General features: G+C 41.2%; 1 protein-coding gene across 1 annotated transcript in view; it reads left to right on the top strand.

Moving 5' to 3' along the window:
* LOC6038966 (glypican-6) overlaps positions 1-20,501 on the top strand; it is a 36,234-nt gene extending 15,733 nt beyond the window's left edge. Inside the window, exons 3-9 of the mRNA XM_001848603.2 lie at positions 11,184-11,348; positions 16,514-16,748; positions 16,815-16,971; positions 17,201-17,467; positions 17,531-18,096; positions 18,171-18,340; positions 18,407-20,501. Coding sequence (XP_001848655.2) covers positions 11,184-11,348; positions 16,514-16,748; positions 16,815-16,971; positions 17,201-17,467; positions 17,531-18,096; positions 18,171-18,340; positions 18,407-18,771 — 1,925 coding nt within the window. The 3' untranslated portion in view covers positions 18,772-20,501. The remainder of the gene's footprint in view (positions 1-11,183; positions 11,349-16,513; positions 16,749-16,814; positions 16,972-17,200; positions 17,468-17,530; positions 18,097-18,170; positions 18,341-18,406) is intronic.
* The last annotated feature ends 259 nt before the right edge of the window (positions 20,502-20,760 follow it).

Below are 20,760 nucleotides of genomic sequence, written 5' to 3'. Positions count from 1 at the left end.
CCGGCCCACAGTGTCGGGTGCCGGGGCAACGCGTGCAGGAGGAGATGTACATTCCATTCCGGTCACTCGAACTCCGCACATCGCCTCCATGAGAAAACGAAGGATAACGTGTGTAATAAAGCGATGCCTTTCGACATACCTTTGTGAAATCTGGTCCAGTGGTGTCTGCTGATGGCAACTGAGCCAAAAAAGAGGACGGTATTTTATTAGGTTTCATTTCTTTCAAGAGAAAAAAAATGTATTCTCTGTCAAACCAAGTGTTTAATTTTTGTTCTCCAAATCTGCACCCTCCCAAAGTCGGCTTATCCCGGTATATTGATACGAAAATCGGATTAAGTGCGTTTTGGATCGGATTTGCAGAGCAAATCTGATGAATAGAGCAGCCCATGCTGCTAACGGGTGTGGCCGATCAGATAATCACCGTTCATGAGGGTATTATGTTTCCATCTCATCGTTACAAAGTTCATCCGTATCGAACGAAACCAAACGACAAAATTGTTGCTGCTGCTGCTGCTGCTGTGAGGTGTCTGGTCCACTTCCGGGGTCCTTGAACAAACACCAAGTGCAGATGCATGCGAAGTAAAACAGCTGTCTGCTGGCATACTTGTAGCAATTATGCGGGAGGAGAAAGGTTACGGAAAGGAACCGTCTGTTTCCGGTGGCACCTTGGCGTACATCCGGACGGTGTTGTGTCATCACCTCTCGAGCAGCAATTGGGATTTGGAACATTTTATTCATGAAGCGTAAATCGCCTTTATTACTTGTTTTTTTCCTATTTTACTGAGGAATAGCTAATAAATCATTCAAATAAACAACATTGCAATTTAACCCAGCTTTACGTATGTATATTAGGGTGGGTACGTTTTTCAAAAAGTTCTCCGATCAAGATTTAGTATGGTTCCCCTTGTAGGGCATGCCCATTGGAGCTCTCATGCCAAATATCAAACTGGCTACGCGCATCAGGGTTTAAGTTTGCATGGGAATTACAATGGAAAATTTGGACTTTTTGTTCAAACGCTCCTACAGGTCTAGGGAAATCACGCTTCTGGTATGGTCAGGCCTAAGGGGAAAGGTCTGGAGAACACTTTTCCCGAAGAATGCATATGTATTCGTTGTACCTAGAGCTAGCGCATCGGCAAAAACTCCCATGTCTCTGGAATTAACGGGTTTCCCTCTAAAGCATCACATTTTTTTTAGCATGCTATGAAAGCTTGATGAACACCGCGACGCCATATCTCAGGCGGTGTTCATCAAGCTTTCATAGCATGCAAAGAAAAATTTGAAGCTTTTTGAGGGAAACTCGTTGATTCCGGAGACATCGGAATTTTTGCCGATGCGCCAGCTTTAGGTACAACGAATCTATATACTTTCTTCGGGAAATGTGTTCAACAGACCATTCCCCTTAAGCCTAACCAAACCAGAAGTTGGCGCATGATTTCCCCAGACCTGTAGGAGCGTTTGAAAGAAAAGTCCAAATTTTCCATTGTAATTCCCATGTATACTTTAACCCTGATGCGCTCGAGTTTACAACCAAATGCGCTGATATTTGGCATGAGAACCCCTACGGGCATGTCCTACAAGGGGAACCATACTAAAACTTGATCGGAGAATTTTTTGAAAAACGTTCTCACCCTAATGTATCGACTCACCCATAAACCACGGGGACACTTTTTTGAAATCTTAAACTCCCCCTCCCCCCTCGTGAACGAGTTTGTCATTTTTTGCCTTTAAATTACTGATGATAAATGTAAAACATTAAACTACAGTTGACACGATTTTAGTTGTGTAATTACATACAATTCACTTTATATGATAGAGCTAGCCTTCTTACACCAAGAGCCGAGAAGATAACTATACTAAAATCAAATGGTAGAATAGACGCGTGAACAATCACGAAATTGTGTATATTAATACATTGAAAATGTTCATCCCATTGAGTGGCTAATATCACCAAATGATCATCTCATATTCAACGAACCGCGTTATTTGATAGGCGGGGAATCGGTATGACGAAGGTCTTAGGTTTGATTCTTGATATCGACAATTTATTCTTACAGGAGAACTTTCTGAAAATTAACTCATGAGAAAAGCGTTCACGGCAATCTCGGGATTTATCATCTGCGTCAACGATCCATACAGTGCAGTGGTGTCAAGTTATGCAGGTATACTCTGTAAAAACAATATTAAATCCTTTACCCACACGCGTGCTTCAGTAATCCTCACTCTTTGGAGAGTTTACCACACCAAATTAATCCCACCCGCTTTGTCGTCATCTGCATTGGTCCGGTATCCCGAGATAACCGGCAACCTGTGGAGCAGGTTTCTCGCGCGGTAGTTTATTTGCATTTTTCTGGCATTCCTGGCAAGTGGATGCAAAAGTGGAATGAACAAAAAATAAAAGCACAAAACGAAACAAGACCATTCTCCCAGCTTATGAACATTTGAGATGAGGAACGAAAAAAATATTCGCTCAAACGAATGCTTCGAACTCTCCAATAAAGTGAGTATCGCATTTTGCATAATTTTATAATTTAATAAAGTTTACATCAAAGAAGACGAATCTGGCAGGGCACAAGTGTGCTCGCTATCTTAATTAGATTTTATTTGAATTTTTATCTGTTCGTTTGGTTTCTGCTGGTTTGCGTTTGTGTGTGCACACGTCGCTTAGCGTGGACGTTAGATCTGAACATGGAAGAATTTCATCTGAGTAACTGTGAATATGTTAATTCATGTTAAAAAAAGCTTTCTTCAGCATTTGACAAAATTAATCATTTATTTGCGCCTCAACTGTACATAAAAAAAGTACAAATTCGAAATCGACTTTTTTTTGATCAAGTTCAAATTTGGAGCTATTGATTTTATTTATTTTATTTATTTGCGTTTAAGGACCACTTACTATGGAGCTATTGATACTATCAAAATATGTAAGAATCATCCCAGTTTTGAACCAAATTGGACCACCAACTAGTTTTTGGCACCGCCCCAAAGTTTTGCGATATTCTTAGTTTTTTTCAAAAAAAAACCTCTTTTTTAAATGGCCATATCTCAGAAACAAAAAATGATAGAGCAAAACTTGGCAGTTATTTTTAAAGGAAATTGGACGCTTAATTGAATAGCGTTTGATTAGAAATCAAACTTTGCTGCATTTTGCGCAATTGAAAACTTTACATGCAATTTTCTCAATATACATGCGATTTAATTTTTAAAATAAACTCCACCATCGTGTTCCCAGGCAATTTTTTTGAATGTTGGGCGAAAAAAATCTCTTGAGATAACGATTTTTAAACCTGCAGTTTTTTAGAATATACCTATACCACGCGATGCATTTTGCCTTAAAAAAACGAACAAGCACATCGTCCCATGTTTTCCTGACACCATGCGTAAGGTACGTGCTATTTACATTACGACTCAAAATGTATCGCGTGGCAGGTATATTCTGAAACTACAAGCTTAAAAAATACACATCTTAAACGATTTTTCTCAAAAAATAACCTCAATTCAAGGAATACCTCTCCTGCTATGCCGGATCGCCGGCATGTGGCGCCAACGGTTCAGTGACCACTTGTATCGTTTTCTCCTCCAGCTGTTAACAAACCTGCAGCTCCCCTCTCTGCCTTATAACTACTTGGGCGAGTGAATCGTGTGTGTCAATTTTTACACCAGCCGCTGCTATCATAACTTATCTTTTGACGGAAATACTTATTCTGTCCTTTTTGAGGTCCTCTTTCCTTTGTTCCACACAGGTTCGTCAGCCTCAACACGTTCCTGTTATTCTATGTGTTTTTTTTCTTACTTAAACATCCTTTTCCCTTTGCCTTATGCTGTACCCACCACGACAACATCAATCACCGTTGAAGTAAGGAAAAATAAAACACGAGAAAAGTTAATTACACCTCAATTACGGCCGTAACTACATAACTTAACCCATATTTTTATAACCTCTCCACCGGCTGATTGGAATTATGAATTTAAAGCACAATTTTTCAAGTCCTGGCATGTTTTTTTTTTCGCCGCGTTTGGTATCAGCCGGCGAACTTTCGGGCGGAGAGAAAACAAAGACGACCAGAAAGAGGCGGAAGATGCACGGTGGCGATTAATTTTTGATTGCATAGCCACTTGATTAGCATTTTGCGAAAATTTAAAACTTAATTTGAAAGTTTTGGCAGTTTTTGGTGGAACCATCCGACCGGGACAGTAACAACAGCAGCAAAAAAATGCATACCGTGAAAAAACCACTTTGTGGCGTAAGATGAAGCGCCTTCAGTTAGCCAATTTTGTTACCGTTTGGGGAAGTAAATTTGAACATGTGTTATCTTAATATTTTTTCAGTTAATCATGTTTCAATTTGATCTTACAAAAGTTTTGTTTGTCTTACGTTGAGAAAACTTTTAAAATAATGTCCAAAGTCACAGCGTTTTACAGTAAATACAATGTTGCTGTTTTCCTTCATCGGCATGCAGAAGCAGTGTGAATTGGCGATAAAGTAGAGGGGCGGGAAATTCAAACATTTAGGACGTGTTGGAAACATGACTTACCATTTAGAATTCGATCTGTTGATCCAATTTTTTTTCTAAAAATTTTAAATTTCCCAATGTTTTGGCTTGATGCTCTTGATTTTTGAAACTTAAATAACATTTTGCGTCTCTTTTGAACAGTACAACCATACAGTGTAATTTGATGGAGACGCATGGCGTCTTATCATTTAGTGTTCTTCAGTTTTTAAAATGCATTGATAATTTCTTACTCCTTTAATAAAAACTAGAAATTCTAGCAAACAATTCAAAAATTAACATCAACCTTATTAACAATCAGTGCAGCCATGAAAATGTTTGTTATACTGTCGAAAATATGAATTATATCATGTAACTTTTAATGTGGAATTTATCAGTTCGAATCTCACATATCTCCCAAATGCAAACACAAACCACAACTTGCCCACCACCATCATCATCATCACGTTCGACATCTGATTGAAGTGGTTGGTGATCAAACAAAAATTAAAATTAAGTGTGGGTCGACCGCGGCCGCGGAGTTATTACGGGCCGGGCCAGAGGTTCAATAGCCAACCGTTTTGCGGTGTGTGCGAATGCGTTTATAAATGTAGTTTGCTTAAATTTATTTCTTCCCGGGCATCTTACCTGGGCCCTGTCCTGTTTGGACGAGTTCAAGTCCATTTTCTCCGTTCTCCGTCCACAAACCCCACACCACACGGTCGTACACGTTCGGTCGTGTGTGGACCTGGGTGAATCGGGCCAAACCATGATCTGGCTGCTGGCCCCTGAGAGAAATAACTCCAGGAAAATAATGAATGGATTGTGCGCTGGGCTGCGAGCCGAGAGAGAGGAAAAAAAACTGAATCGAAATTCCTCACCGCTTTGTTTGTATTAGTATTGAATTTTTATTCCCATGGTTCTTTTTTTTTTGAGATACTGAATCTTATAACCGGTATCTCCTCTGCCATGATGAGGGAGGCAACAAACGGACGACTGTAAAAAATCGGATGAAGAGAAGCAAAAAATGGGCGATTACAAGCAACAACATTAAAGCAGATAGTGGTTTTTATAAATGTTTGAACAGTGGATCAGACAAAGAATGTAGGATAAAAGGCAAAGGTTTTTGCTTCTTTTTTCGTTATTAGCATACGAAATTGGTGGCGCATATTTCTATCAGAAGCACTATGTCATGCACAATTTTGGTATAAAAAGAAAACAATTAGACTTTTGGATGAAAATAGACATCGATAGGGCTAATTTATGAAATAATTTCTGCACTCGTATTGTGTGAATAACAAATTGCAAAAAGGGTTTGATGTCGTCGGTTTGATCCAGATCCTTAGGACTATAATACACTTGAAGAGTATCTGGCCGCGGATTTTAACTTGCCTTACCTTTAACACCTTTAAAGTATTAAGTTACTAGTTACTAAGAATCTTTTGCATTGGACTACATTATTCACTCAAATTGAGTAGTAGCAAATTGTCAAATAACGTTTCCTAGGTAGAGGCCATTTTGAAAAATCCTCACTGAACTTTTCGTTTAGCTGAATATCAAAACTCACCATGTGACTCCATCACAACGTTTTTTTTTTCATTCTAGTTAGCATGGAGACGCCCGGCTGTTGAACTTATCTTTTAAGTTGCCTAAATTTAGGTTGATAACTTGTTTAAATTCGATGTTCATAAAGTTCAGGTTCATAAATTTTGGGGTCCACAGTCAAACAGTACGAAATTCAGCCAGTTTCACACACTTGTTTTTGAAACGTGCCGTAATTTGCTCGAGATCATTTTTGCCATAACGCCATGAGAAAGGCATCGCGATGTACCAAATTCATAACGGGTTCTGCCTCTGGAATATGGCAAAGCTGCCGAAGATGATGTCTAAGTTTGCTTCTAGTTATGCTTTCGAAAGGCAGCTCTGCGCTGGCGGCGTACAAACCAAACAAAAATTACCTAATTGGCCACGGTCAATCATCATCTTTGCTGTACGCTTTTCCCACCGACGATATTCGCTAGCACTCTTTCCATACGCGCGTATGCGCTTTCCTTTTTTCTTTCTATTTTTCCCTCTTTCTCTTTCCCCCTTTTTAAGCCGGGTGCCGAAAAATCTGTCGAGTAATTTAAATTCTAATAACCCTGCGGAAAAAGTTCTTAATTATTGCTTCCGCTTTACTTCATAATTTTGTTGTTTTATTGAGAGGAAAGAAACGTTTAAAATTGAATAAAGTTATTTTGTTTTCACCTTTCTTTGATCGCACTTTCCTCGTTCCCTCTTTTTTTCTCTCTCTCTCTCTCTCTTGGCAAAACACAGAACTCGTAAACAATGAAAGGCTAACTGATTTTTAATGCTGATTTTTTTTAAGACGGCTGTGCGGGAGGCGGTTGAATATGGTTGGAATTTTTTAAGTAGCCGGCATACTTTGCGCACGGCCAAGTTAATATTTAGCCATTTAGTTAGTGGGCACAGCAAGGGCTTTGAACGTAAATTAGCGCAAAAGTAAAATGGCACTCTACATGGAATACTCTCCGGAACTTGAGCTCAAATTTTGTCTTTAGAGTTTAACGATGTGTGTGCGTCAAATAAAAATTAAAGTTGTAATTAAATATCACCTTTTGAGAAAATAAATTAATTACAATCGAAAGCAATAAACATGAGGGCAATCAATTCAAAAGGCAACATTCTAAAATGTATCAAGCAGCAGTGCCACAATCCGTGCTATAATTACCCCGATCCCGAGGGATTCTAGGAAAATCGACGAACATGTGATTATCACTGATCGGTCAAACGGCTCTAAAACGAAGGGGCACAGATTAAGATTGAACAAAATACTCACCAAATTATATGCCCAGAAAATGGTTCGGTTCTGTAGACACGATCGGCACTGCCTGGCCGGTAGAAAAATGTGCAACTCATATCCATCGCGTTCTAGACGACCAGAAACGGCCGACCGATTGAGTGGTTGGAATTTCGATTTTGCCCTTCGATCCTCGCTGCTATGCAGAAGTTAGACGGAAGGAGTCGAGTCTTGATGGTTTTTTTTTGTGTGGGAAAATTTTGGTGGTATGCTTTTGACATTTTTTTGGGAATCAAAGTTAAAGCAAACATTATTGTTTGCCAGGTTATATCATTTGATTAGGAATATTGCAAAAACTGAAAATCTGACATCTCTGCACCAAAATTTAAAAAAAAATCTTTGAAATCTTTGATGTTTTAAAATTTCAGAATAATTTCGTTGCAGTTACTGGTAATTGTGGAGCATTTTGGTTAATTTTAAAACAGGAGTGAACTATAGAATATTAAACATTCAAGAATACATCTTTCCAAGTTGTCTTTTCCAACATAAATTGTTTATCTAGTAATATTTCTGGGTTTTTTTTCCAAATTTTCAGTTTTTGCTTTTTCAGTGTTTTTTAATATCCCTGACTCAAGGCGGTTTCAAAAACACCCAAAAAGCAAAAACTGTAAATTGGGTTTATTGGACCTTTTCAAACAAAAAACCTCCAGATTGAGCATCATTGTCAACAATTTCATTAAGGGACCATCCATAAACCACGTGGACACTTGAGGGGGAGGGGGAGGGGACCAGAGAGAATACCTCGGAAAGCTTTTATGCTTTCAAGGTTCAACATTTCAGCTCATCATGCAAATTTGTGGCAATTTGCAAAAAAGCACGATGAAATGGTGAAATGAAACCGTATGCTACAGATGAGTATATTAACGGCTTATAAATAAAAAGTGATACAAAAACACAATCAAAATTTAATGAAGACATAATGACCACAATTGATCAAACTGCGGTTTGCGCGCGTCTGTATGATGGTGGTGAAGAGAGGCACGTACCTCCAGCCCCACACAGACACACACACACACACACACACAATACAAGACACGTCCGCGAAGCGCTTATACTTTGTGTTTCTCCACTTTCCTGGCCCCGTCAATTATTGGGTGAGACGACGAGACGTCATCATGATCTTAAATTGATTTTTATTTTCAATTAAGATTTTAATGGATAGCAGCAATCGACGAGCGATACTATAAAGTGGACTGATCACTTGCCTGTCTCGATGTCTGATGGTTTGCGATCAAACCATACACACAAGAGGTGAGGATCGTTTAGTTGGGCGCGTTATTGTCCGGTTTTGTAATGGTCCACGTTTTACAGTTGTTGACGGTTTCTCGCGGATGGTTCTCACGCATTTGGTTAATGTCTGTCGCTTTCAATGTCTGTTGGATTTTCGGGAAGCGTTTTAGATACGAGCAATCTCACGCGCGGCCTAGGCCGATCTTTAATTGCGCTCTATACACGTTGATATGGAGAGCTCTGTTACTTTTGCAGTTTGAAAAAAGGTGGCAGCAACATTCTTCGATTTTTACCAGAAAGCCTCTTCAAAATTCCGCCGAAACCCCGAAACACGGTGGGTGATCCCCGGATGATGAGTCTCAGGTCCAGGGGTTTTTCTTACCTTGATTTTCTCACACATCGTGTGCGCTAAGGATCTCACACATATCCCGAAAATATCGTTGTGCCGAAAGGCGACAAAGGAAGGAGAGGCCAGCAAGCCTGCAACAGAGGCAGCATTTATCAGAGCTTTGTCGGTTGATTTGCCGTGTCTACCTTTTCATTGAATTCTTCCACTCTCTTTCGGGTGTTGGGCTTGTTGCTCCCGAGGAGAGCCTACCGGCCGAGGTCGATCCTTCTCGGCGCACAATCATTTTTATTGTAGCCGATGGTATACATTTTCGGCTAAATTGTTTCGATATTAGTCATCGCAATCGGGGCGGAAATGATGGGCATCGAGATCGTATCACAGCTAGACTAGGGTGGTACAAAAATACCTAATCCCAAAGGGTCCTGAAAGGTACATTGATAGACTCCATTTGAATGGTACTCGAGGAATTTAGCCTGACGCTTAGACTTTTCGATAACATTAAAGTAGATCAACAGCTCAGCTACACAGGAAAAAAAGTTGAATTTTGGAATGTTGAAAATTTGGTAGGTTGAATATAACCTCTTTTTTTAATACAGTAGTTGTTCGGTAACTGGGTTGATAACGTAGCCCAGTCACCGAATGCTGCTCGATAACTGGGCTGAACAAAAAATAACGAGGGGACCACCGATGCATAATATTTTCCAGATGAAATATTGCGCAATTCTCACTAACTTGGACTTCGCACTAAATTATTGCTATCGATCGCACTATTGCGACTTGTCAAACTGGCTTGGGAAATTTTAATTTTCTCAAAAAATGATCAAAGCGAGCCGATGTTGCTCACCTGTCAATAGCAATTTTAAAGTGCGAATGTCCAGTTTGGTGGAAACTGCGACTGGAAATGTAAATAAACAACTGCTGGTTGCCTAGTTTTTAGAAATTTTGATGTAAAAAGTGCGAGAGAAAAGTGCGGGCCAAATCCAAGTTACAGTGCAAGGATCAAAAAAAAATAAAAGTTACTCAAATTTACTCAAGCTTACTTTTCATATTTCTTTAATTGTTAATTGCTTTTCAACTGGGCTACGACCCAGTTATCGAGCGCCCGGTTAAACAACGCCCAGTTACTGAACAACTACTGTATTCTGTATTACATAAAAAATGTTTAAAAATGTGAACCTGATGAAAATTCATCAAAAACTGATGAAAATTCATCATTTTCTGGAGTAAAATTAATCATTTTTTTTTACACAAAATCTGTCACCATTTCCTGATGAATATTGCCATCATTTTTTTCTGTGTTTTTCATTCGACCTGAGCTGTCATTTGTTGGTATTTGCGTTATGGTCGTATTAGTTTTTTTTATATGGAGGTGGTTGAGCAACATTTTGCCGAATAAAATTGATTGATGAGTAATCAATGTAAATTATCGTCATAACGTGTTTTTAATTGTTTGATAAATGCTAAGCAATTCGCCAAACTATTGAGAACACAGTAAAAGAAAAATGCTCAAAGGGTTGAACACCATCATCAATTCATTTGGGAAGCGCCAGGTGGCAAAATCATTACCATTCTGCACTTGAGCAACAACTTGAGCGTAACTACAGCACTAACTGTAGCGCAAAGTCGATTACTAACAGTAGGAACATTTCAATTTGACTCACAGCACGTGGTATTTAGCACCAGCAGCGTATCGGCATATTATGAAGAGTGCAACAACGACAAAAGCAATTACACATATGAGTACACGCTTCTGTGCGGAATTCGAGCATCGCAAAGGTTTGGCCAGGGCACCTCCTCCGGTGGTGGCCACTCACACAGATTATACACAGTGCTCTACACGGCAGCAGCAACAGGAGAAGGAGGAGAGATTACAGCTGTGTTGAAATTTGTGCCGTTTCATAGCGTGATAATTATTGACTAAACGCAGTTTTTCCTGTGAATTTAACAATAAATCGTAATAAACGCTCATTGAAAGAGCCAACCCGCACACGAAGCGTGTCCAACGAAGATTTGTGGCTGTTTAACGCCTATGTATTATGTATTTCGACCTTCCCTTTTTCGGGTTGTCGCTCCGCTTGAACACGCTGCTGATGGATTTTGGATGAAGCCGGACACTGCCCGGCCGGAATGGTTTTTGGAGACCAAGGGAATAGATACGTTTTAGTTTTTGTGCGGTGGGAAGAAAGAATTTCTGTGGACAGACACACATAAGTGAGATATTCAACTCTTAATCGTACTTTTTCTTCTCTTCCAGATAAACCACTGCGATACTGTGAAGTGCCGCCCGGAGGCACCTGCTGTACGCATACCGTCGAGAACAAGCTGGCGGTCCATGCGAAAACTCTGCTGGAGCGGAACACCAAAGACTCAATCACGAAGCTGTCCGCGGTGCTGGGCAGCCGGGCACAAAAGTTCAATGGTGAGTACAGGCACAACGACGCCGCGATGAATATGTATAACTCTGCGTTGGTGACTCGCTCGCTCGAGCTCTCTCTCCATTTGTATGTCATGTGTCATGTTGGACAAGACACGGCCCTAGAGTGCGCACGGGACCGATAACGATCGGGCGCGCGGAGGTGACAAGAATATGAGGACCTGTATGGGATTCTCAATTTAGCATGCCAACAAACGTCCGCCACAGTTAATGTCGTCTAAAATTATACTTTTGCTTAGGAGCCATCCTAATGGGCTTTGACGACGGCACCTCAAAGCCCCGGTGGTGGACACAATCGTTGGTCGGGGTCCAACCCCGGTCCCAACGCACCGCGCCGCCACCGTACCAGAAGGAGTAGGAGGTGCTATTTTATTTGCTCTTGAAGCGTTGAAAATGTGAGCGATAAAAAAAGCCACCTCGTAGAGAGAGCAATCCCGCAAGGTAGTTGCGTGCGATGAAAAAAGTATCACGTGTCAGACAAACTCGTCGGCGGGGAGGAAGCTGATGAAGTTGAATGCCTAATTTATGTTGACATGAATTACTGGATGCTATTTTTGAGGTTTATAACTCACATAGCATAACGAGTAGAGAACGATGTTAAGACTTAATAACCAATCTTTGCTTCATTGGTTTCATCTACCTATGAAGTGGTTCCAATTTGCCGCTGGCTCGGTAAAGCAATTGCCCTCATACCGGTTTGCTTCCGCTCACTGAGCTTCTTCATGCCACGTAAAACTAGCCCTACGGGATTCCGGCTGCATTTTGGTGATTACACATTTTTTGTCTTTTTATCGTTTGAAAAGTATTGCTGTGTTGGTTTTACTCTGAAAAGTTCCTAAAGTAGAAGACTGTTTTTTTATTCTTAAAACATTCAAGTGCCTACCGTGCAACGAAGGGAATTGTTCAGATTGATTCTCAAATGCATTCATTCATTCAAACAGTTCATCTTATTGAGTGGCATGTATTAGCAATTCAAGTGTTTTTTTTAATAGGTCCTATAAACATATGAAAGACAATAGCTTATAGGACCTTTAAAAAAAACTCTGGAATTGATTCGAGGTGGCCATTACTGTGGTGGCACACTTTCAATAAGTCAAAGCTCCTAAGGGCACTTTCGGGTGGATCAAATCTTGCCACCCAGCAGACCACCCCGGTCCACTGCTCGGCTCAGTTGACGAAAGTATGTTTACCCTTAACCCCCGGTGCGACCGCATGTATTGATTTAGAAGCGTGTAGCGTCTCTGGCACATACCAACATTATCTCTGCACTAACCTCTCCTCGAGGTACATAGGGCGAGCTCTTTATTTACGCAACATATTATTAAACAAATAATAAACCACGAAAAAAAAAGTCTAGAAAAACATAAAACACAACGGTATTGCATAGTGGCGTTCGGTTGCACAGCTCGACCAGACTCTATCTATCTGGCTGGACGGACTAAAAATTTGTTTTAGCTGAGTTATTCGTGGGAGAAAAGGGTACGAGCGCGCACAGGAAGAACCCATTTTTCGGCATATCTCCCGATATTTGGCCAGGGAAAAAGTCAAGTCGGAAAAAATCACATAAATAAGGAAAAGTAGTGAAGAGAGGAGAGATGAGGAGACGATAAAAATAGTGATGTGTGGAAGCTATAAAGTAAGTTTCATCGTTAAATTTAATTTATTTGTATTTAAACTGCCTGAGATAGTAGTTGAACTTGATGAACGATGATACTCTGTCTCTTTCTCTCCTACCATGGTGACCTGTGTTGAGTTGGAGTCCGGACCTGGAGGAAGATACCTAAAAATACTCTCCCAATGGACGTGGCCTGCCTAGCATATATGCATATGCGTTGGTCAGAGATTAATCTGTTAATGCACGTGGAGAACTATTTCACTTACTACCTACATTGAAGCTAATGCATTTTTGTCTGGTTGGCTGCTGTGGTATGCACAGTATGTACGTACACACACTGACTAATGTAGTTACGCTTCTTTTTTTACGACTGGAAACGGGATGAGCTTTCACCTCCTTTGGGTTGGCTTGGCCTGGCGCGGTCGTGCACTGTTTAGATTAACGAGTTAATTTTCGGCGGACGAATCAAATCTCTGGCGGGGCATGACTCATCGTCTACTCGCGGGTACCGTTGAGGTATATCAAGTGGCATCATTTGTTGTTCTCTACAGTTTTATACGGATGTTGTTACTAGATTGCTGGAGGGGAAGATAGTCACTGTAACTCTTTATGGCTATAATATATTTTAATTCAGGTCAGATACATTTGCTGTAATCTTGAATTTTCACATTTTGTGCCTTCTAGCTAAATCTATGATTAAATATTTTCATTCAAACAAATTTGCAAGTTTTAATCAAACTTTATTTCGACTCAACTGTGAAAATCCTTTTTGAAGAAATCGCCTAATTAGGTTTGATAGAAAAAAGATGTCATTAAACCCATGCAAAATCATGTCTGTCCCATTTTACATCAACCAATCTTTATGATGATGCAGCTTCATTTACATGTGCACATCATCGTTGCGTCCCACCCATCTACCTGGGGAGGATCACCGCGCCGCCAGATGGATATTTTTACGACCCCAACGAGTATCGATAATAAATTCCACATTTAATTTTCGCTGCTTTCGCCAAGTGGCCAGGCAACCAAACCAGACCAACCAACGCGAAATGCCTGGGACAGAAGAAGGCGGTTTGCCAACTTTTCATGCACGCGGCAACGAGACTGTCTCCGTGCCCTGCTCCCGTTACACTGGTCGACTGATCCGGTTATCAAAAGTTGCCTTTTTATCAAGTGTGTGAATGCTGATGGTGGTGGTACCTCGCACCAAGTTGCCGTTTTTTTAACGGAGAATTAAGTGCACTTGTCATTTATGAAATATTAGCTTGGTGGATGTTGCATAAATCATAAATATGCGACCGTCACCATCTTCACACATTACAATTTTCTGCAACGTCACCCCCACTAACACGAATCTATACGTGGACGGATGCAGACTGGTCAGGCCATCATCTGAAGAAGCACCACGTGATCAGCATGGTCAACGCAGCCGTTTTCATTAGCATGCAAAAGATGAAGCGATTTACGCGTTGTATTGCCATACTTAAATGAGCTAAGATATTTAAATACAAGGATAGAAATTGAAAATTGTTGAAATGGATCCACTTTTCGAACATTTCTTCATAACAATTCGATACACTTTTTCGGGCGTGAACTTTTAATCACTTTTCATTCAATAAAACCTCTCAAATCTCGCATCATAATGAGTGCACTGTAAGACGATCCGCCTTCAAGAGGATCGTGTTTTCTCTTCTACGATTCGCTCCCCCCATTCAATTGACGCTTCCACTGATCGTATCAGTGATGATCCACTTGACGCCTTTGAATCAAGTAATTCTAGTACCGTTCTGAGGGAGACAGAAAGATCCGTATCAGTTTTAATTAAAAATGGCGTGATTCGCCGTGGACATTAGCCAACCACACAAATTAATCTCTCCAGAGCACGAATACAATACTGGTTGCTGTCTGTTTACAAAATGATGTATCAATTTTGTCTCATTAATGACTAATTCTGGCGATTTTCGCTCTGAACGTGGATACAAAAAAAACGCAAATTTCCTATTCACGACTGCGCAGTGCGCAACAGCAGCAGCGGCACCAGTCAAAGCCAAACAGAGACATAGATAAATCAGCCAAATAAGCCACCATTTACACGCTCTCTTCGCCGTTTCTTCGCCGCGCCGCAACTTTGATCGGTCAGTGGCCGTCGCAAACCCACAACATCCACCACCGGCTGCGAAAATCATTTAAATTTTTCGGAATAAATTTCAATCAATTCCCAATTATATCGCTTTTGTCTCCATTTTGGTGCGATGATTTCAGCACCTCCAAAATGTCTTCTGGAAAGAAAAACGTGTAGGAGCAACCAGACGTTTAGTGCTGTTCTGGTTGAGCTGAAACCGTCTCGGGAACTATCGGTTCTGAAGAAAACATTTTTTTTTTAAGTTGGTTCAGATCTTATGGATCGGGATAGTTCGAGCATAGTTGAGGTCATCAAATCATTTATGATGATATCATTGGACCTAAAGGAGACAGACTTTCTTTGCAAATATTATTAATATATGAGCAGCAGTATTCGATTAAGATTTCAACAACATGCATTGTTTAGACAGTCCAAAACTCATGTAACAGAGCCATGACTGGCAGGAGATTTGGCATGATGTCATCATTAGTCTCGCTGGACGCTGCGACAGGATGATGGCGATCCCACCAACGAATGGAACGGATCCTTATTTCCCCCGCCCCATTCCCCTCTCAGAACCGGTCGTTCGTATGCTAATTTGGCTGAATAATAAGATGATGCTTTCATCTTATACCTCTACATGTCGGAATTCGGCCTGATCGTGGTGCGGTGGTGTCGGTGGCACCACACCGCTCGAGCGCCGCTAAGATGATCGTCACGCGATCTGTCTGACAGACTGTGTTCTTCTTCTGTGGCGAGATCTGCGGCCCGCACGCATGCCTTCGCGGATGGCCATACGAATGGACGTTGTGGAGAGATGCAAAAGGTTGACGGGGGTTGAAAGGGGGGAGGCAGATGACATCCCGGCAAGTTGTGGTTCTGCTGCCGGCTGGTCCAACAGTCCAACAGACAGACTGAGGAATCAACTTGCTACGTGCGCTCATCGTTTGTCAATATTAGGGAAATTAGCATATTATTTCAATTATCAAAATGAAATATATACAAATTTATGAGACTGCGAGAAAGAGCGTGCGAGTGTGTGTTTGGATCTCGAACAAACAGCGGGCGGAGAATCAAATGGAAGAGGTTCGGCTCACAAATCGATTCCATGCAAATTATGTGAATATTGGTTCGTCAGGGTTTCCTTCTCTCTTTCTTATCTTGTGTGTTTATCTAAATTTGTACTGAAAGGAAACAGAGGAGAAAATGTTTACTTTTGCGTATGATTAAAAATCAGCGATCGACAACGAAAGGAATGCTGCGGCGCAAAGACCAGTTAGCAAGTCGTTCCTTTTTTTTTGTTCGGTGTGAATGTGCGGTCAGCGTTAATCTGCTTTGAGACTTGATTTAACATATTCATTTGTTAGTGGTACAAATACTAAAGCTTGAAATGTTTCTTGCTCTTCATTCCAGATTTTTTCAAACAGTTGCTCACAGAATCAAAGGCTGAATTTCACGCCATGTTCAAGCGGACGTACGGCACAATCTACGAACAGAACGCGTACGTGTTTTCCGATCTATTCACCGAACTGGAGCGATACTACGCCAACGGCAAGGTGGATCTCGGTGAAGCAATGGATTCGTTCTTCAACGTGCTCTACCAAAAGATGTTCACCGTACTAAACTCGCAGTACACGTTCAACACTAAGTAAGTGCATTCGATGAGGAGTTCTCGCGAGTATCGTTTCTAATTTGCATTCGTCTGCTTGCACAGGTACCTCGGTTGCGTTAGTGAGCACATGAAGGAGTTGAAACCATTCGGAGATGTTCCCGACAAGCTGTCGGTGCAGATCAAGCGATCGTTTGTCGCGACACGCACATTTGCCCAGGCGCTCAACTCGGCTGCTGATGTCGCCAAAAACATGGTTAACGTAAGTACACGCACACACAAACACAGTTTGCTTCCTTAAGTTCAAACAACAGCTCCTTACCGCGCCCGAGCAAACTAGAGTTCACGTAATTGCTCTCACGGGCGTGTTAAATTATGTTCTTTTCTCGAAAGCTGACTATATTATAAACGTGAAAGGAGCTCATTGTCTAAAACAGCAAATAAAAAGCATCATCTTATTTGCATTTTTCCCTTTTTCGTTTCGCCTGCAGGTACGGCTAACAGCTGAATGCACAGCAGCATTGACAAAAATGAGCACATGCAACACTTGTGCAGGCTTCCTGGAGAAACCATGCTCGGCGTACTGTGTAAACGTGATGAAGGGTTGTCTGCAGAATTACCTGGAGCTAGATGCCGAATGGGACTCGTTTGTGGCGACGATGGAACGCGTGTCCGATCGATTGCTGGGACCGTTCAACATCGTGATGGTGGTCGAGCCAATCAACATCAAGATCTCTGAAGCCATCATGAACTTTCAGGTTTGATTTGAAACTCCCTTACATAAAATCCGCAATACTAATTGCTTCACTTTCACCTTGCAGGAAACTGGCCAGGACATTTCCAACCGCGTGTTTCAAGGTTGCGGCAAACCAGCGCTAGGTCGCCGACGGAGGGCAACCAATTTGGCCCCCCTCATCGAACCGGAACTGTTGCGAAACCGACGCAACGTAGACAATGCGGCGCAGCGCTCCTCGCAGGATGACAGTGATATTTTCATCCTCGACGACGAACACGTCCAGAACGAAAAGCAACAGATAACGAAACGATCAGCACAGGATTCGTCTAGTCGCGAACTAAAGTACGAACCGGTCCAATTCTCCAACGGAGAAATCCAGTTCACCAACAACAACAGCCCGCCAAACCAGGCCCAGACCGGCGGCAACGCCAACACCAATCGAAGCAATAGACGCAAGAACAACCGAAAGCAAACGGACGACGAGGATGGCAATCGTGAGCCAATCGATAAGCTAGTGAAAGACATTCGCCAGCGAGTAAAAGACTCGAAACGATTCTGGTCCAACCTGCCGTACATGTTGTGTAACAACGAAGAAGTGGCAGCACCTCCCGCCAGCGATGGCAACTGCTGGAATGGGAACACCGTCGATAGGTAATTGCTTGCCCACAGCTGCTGCTTCATCAGCCTTTAGCAGGTGTTATAACCTTTCTTTTCTTCTTGAACAGATATCTGCACGTGATCGCATCGGAAACGGAAAAGAACCCAGAGTTCCCAAACCGGGCGGCCAACACCCGACAAAGCGCCATCGTGCAACAGCAGTTGTACACGTTGCGAACCGCGATAAGCCAGCTGAGAAATGCCTACAATGGCCACGATGTCGAATGGTCCGATCAAGGTAGAATCTCAAGCCCACCACACTGATTTGTCACCGGTCTAAAACATTCCATATTATCTCTTGCAGAGGACAGTTACGACGGCAGTGGTTCCGGAGGCGGAAGCGGTTTCGACGAAGATGACGATACCGGCTCCGGGTTGGGTCCGTGGGTGGACGAACCAACTGTTCCAGACTCGCCGACAGGCTCGGGAGCGGAGGGCAAGAGTGGCGGCAGCAGTAGTAGCGGCGGAAGTGCTGAATTTGACTCCACCAGTCACAAAACGGTCACCGTGTTGGTGAGCAGTGTCGGCGGCAGCAGTAGTGGAACCTCGAGCACCACGGGAAGCGGTAGCTCACGAGTGCCCCCAATGTCAATAACAAGAGCGTTGCTTCAGTTCTTCTTGCCGCTGGTGATGGCATGGTTCGGCGGACTGTTTGCTGATTTGCTGTGATTTGATCAAACCCTAGCTGTGGTGTATTGTGTATATTTTTATCTGTATTAGTATCTAGTTTATACCGACCCTTTTAAAAATGTATGATAGCCAGAATGTGAGATTAGATCCTGCAGAATGTGACGCGTATGGAAAACGCACTTGAAGAAAACCGAAAGATGTGCATATATTTATAGGTAGCGTTTTTTTTTAATTTCCCAAAACATGTGCTGTACGCGTTGATATGTGATGAAGATTACGTTGGACAGCTAGAAAATTTATGCAGTCAACCTTGGATACGTAACCGACTTCTGATAGCTTCTTAGATTTCCAAATAATCTTGCAATGAGATTGAAGCTAGATAGAAACACACGACTGCTTATCTGCGTCTATTTTATTTTAATCTCATTGTATGGATTCCACTAACAAACCACTCTAACTGTATGTAGGCGTCCTGATAATAAAAAAACATATTTTTCGTGTTATGAAAGTGCAGCATGTTGTACTCAATCATATTTTTTCAATAGAGTACCGATACTTTGTGCCAGGGTTACTTACCTCCATCCACTAACAAAAGTTTACGTTACATGGCAGGCATTTTCTAGCATTTACAAAAATCGCCATTCCTACTTAAAATTCATTGTATTAACAGTTATCATCTACTTAAATGCGAAGGAAGTTTGGGAGAAATGCGATTTCATAATATTATATATTTAGGCCTTATCACAACTCTAGTCAAATTACAAATAGATAGTACCATCTTCCTTCGTGTATATTGCAGAATCTGTTTCACGGCCGATGAATTCCCAACTTATCTTATGTACATTTATTTCAGTTTCAATAGTGAACAATTTTAAACTCATAATCTATACCTTATTTTTTTAAAGTCTAGCCTGACTGCCCTGGAAACTCATGATTTGCCAACAGCCACAAATAACGCTTTACGTACAGTTAACGATCCTGTATATATTTGGTTTTAAGAAATTAGATAGTACTTATATGGAGAAACGGTGATGTAACAAAAGTAAGAGAACAAAAAAAAGCGAAGAAAACTAGTATTATTTATTAACCCTCTCAGCAATGGCAATATATTTTAATTTATGTAGACGAAATTTATGTATAACTAGCGCTAGATATATCACCGATGCGAAAATTTAGTTCGAAACCCGCAAAAATAAATCTACTGCCGTGCTCTTTCTATAAAAGTCTACTCAAATCTCTTACCCGTTGCTGCATTTACGTTGAGAGAGGGATAGTAAATCGTTGATCAGTTTGACAAGATGCGGAGGGAAGGCGAAGGTGTATTAAATACAGGGTTTTTAGTAACGTAAGAAACATCCGATGATGTGGAAATGCGCACAACACAACCAGTATCCCAGTATAAGCGAGCGTATCCTGTGCATTTAGGGCAATATTTGTTGAGGTAGTCGAAACAAATGGCAGTAGAGAACGGCTAGTACGCATCACCGGATAACATGTTCGATGATAAAATTAAATAGCGCTTCCTACCACAGTAAACAATCCATAATCCCGAAGTGTAGCAGAATGTATTAAATGTACCTTCCCAAGAATAAAAGCATACAAAAAGGGGTGAATGCTCTTATGTCCAACGATTTAAAGCTATACGAAAATGTCCAACAGTGAGATAGAATGAACCTTTGTAAATCTGTAACTTATCGCTGAGATGGTTCCAGTATATGAATATTGTATATGCGATTAGGTATGTAAAATATAATCCAATTTATAATAAATCTCGAACCTTTTTTTTTTTTCGAATATCACAATGTCACATTTAATATAAAATATAAGAAATATTAGTAAAAAAACGTTACTTAATCCACCTATAAGTGGTTGGTGACTTCCTCTCATTTAAAGTGATTCCAACCCCCCTAAAGTGTCCACATGTTTATGGATCTCCCCTAACGTTCGCAGCACCTATGGTCTAAGAGGTCCTAATAAAAATAAGTGATGAGTAAAATACGGACTACCTACAGACTTTTTGTCAAGATT

The sequence above is a fragment of the Culex quinquefasciatus genome, chromosome 3, assembly GCF_015732765.1.
Source record: "Culex quinquefasciatus strain JHB chromosome 3, VPISU_Cqui_1.0_pri_paternal, whole genome shotgun sequence".
In the NCBI taxonomy this organism is placed as follows: domain Eukaryota; kingdom Metazoa; phylum Arthropoda; class Insecta; order Diptera; family Culicidae; genus Culex; species Culex quinquefasciatus.
The sequence above is the reverse complement of the archived record's forward strand: the minus strand, read 5'-3'. Positions and strand labels throughout refer to the sequence as shown.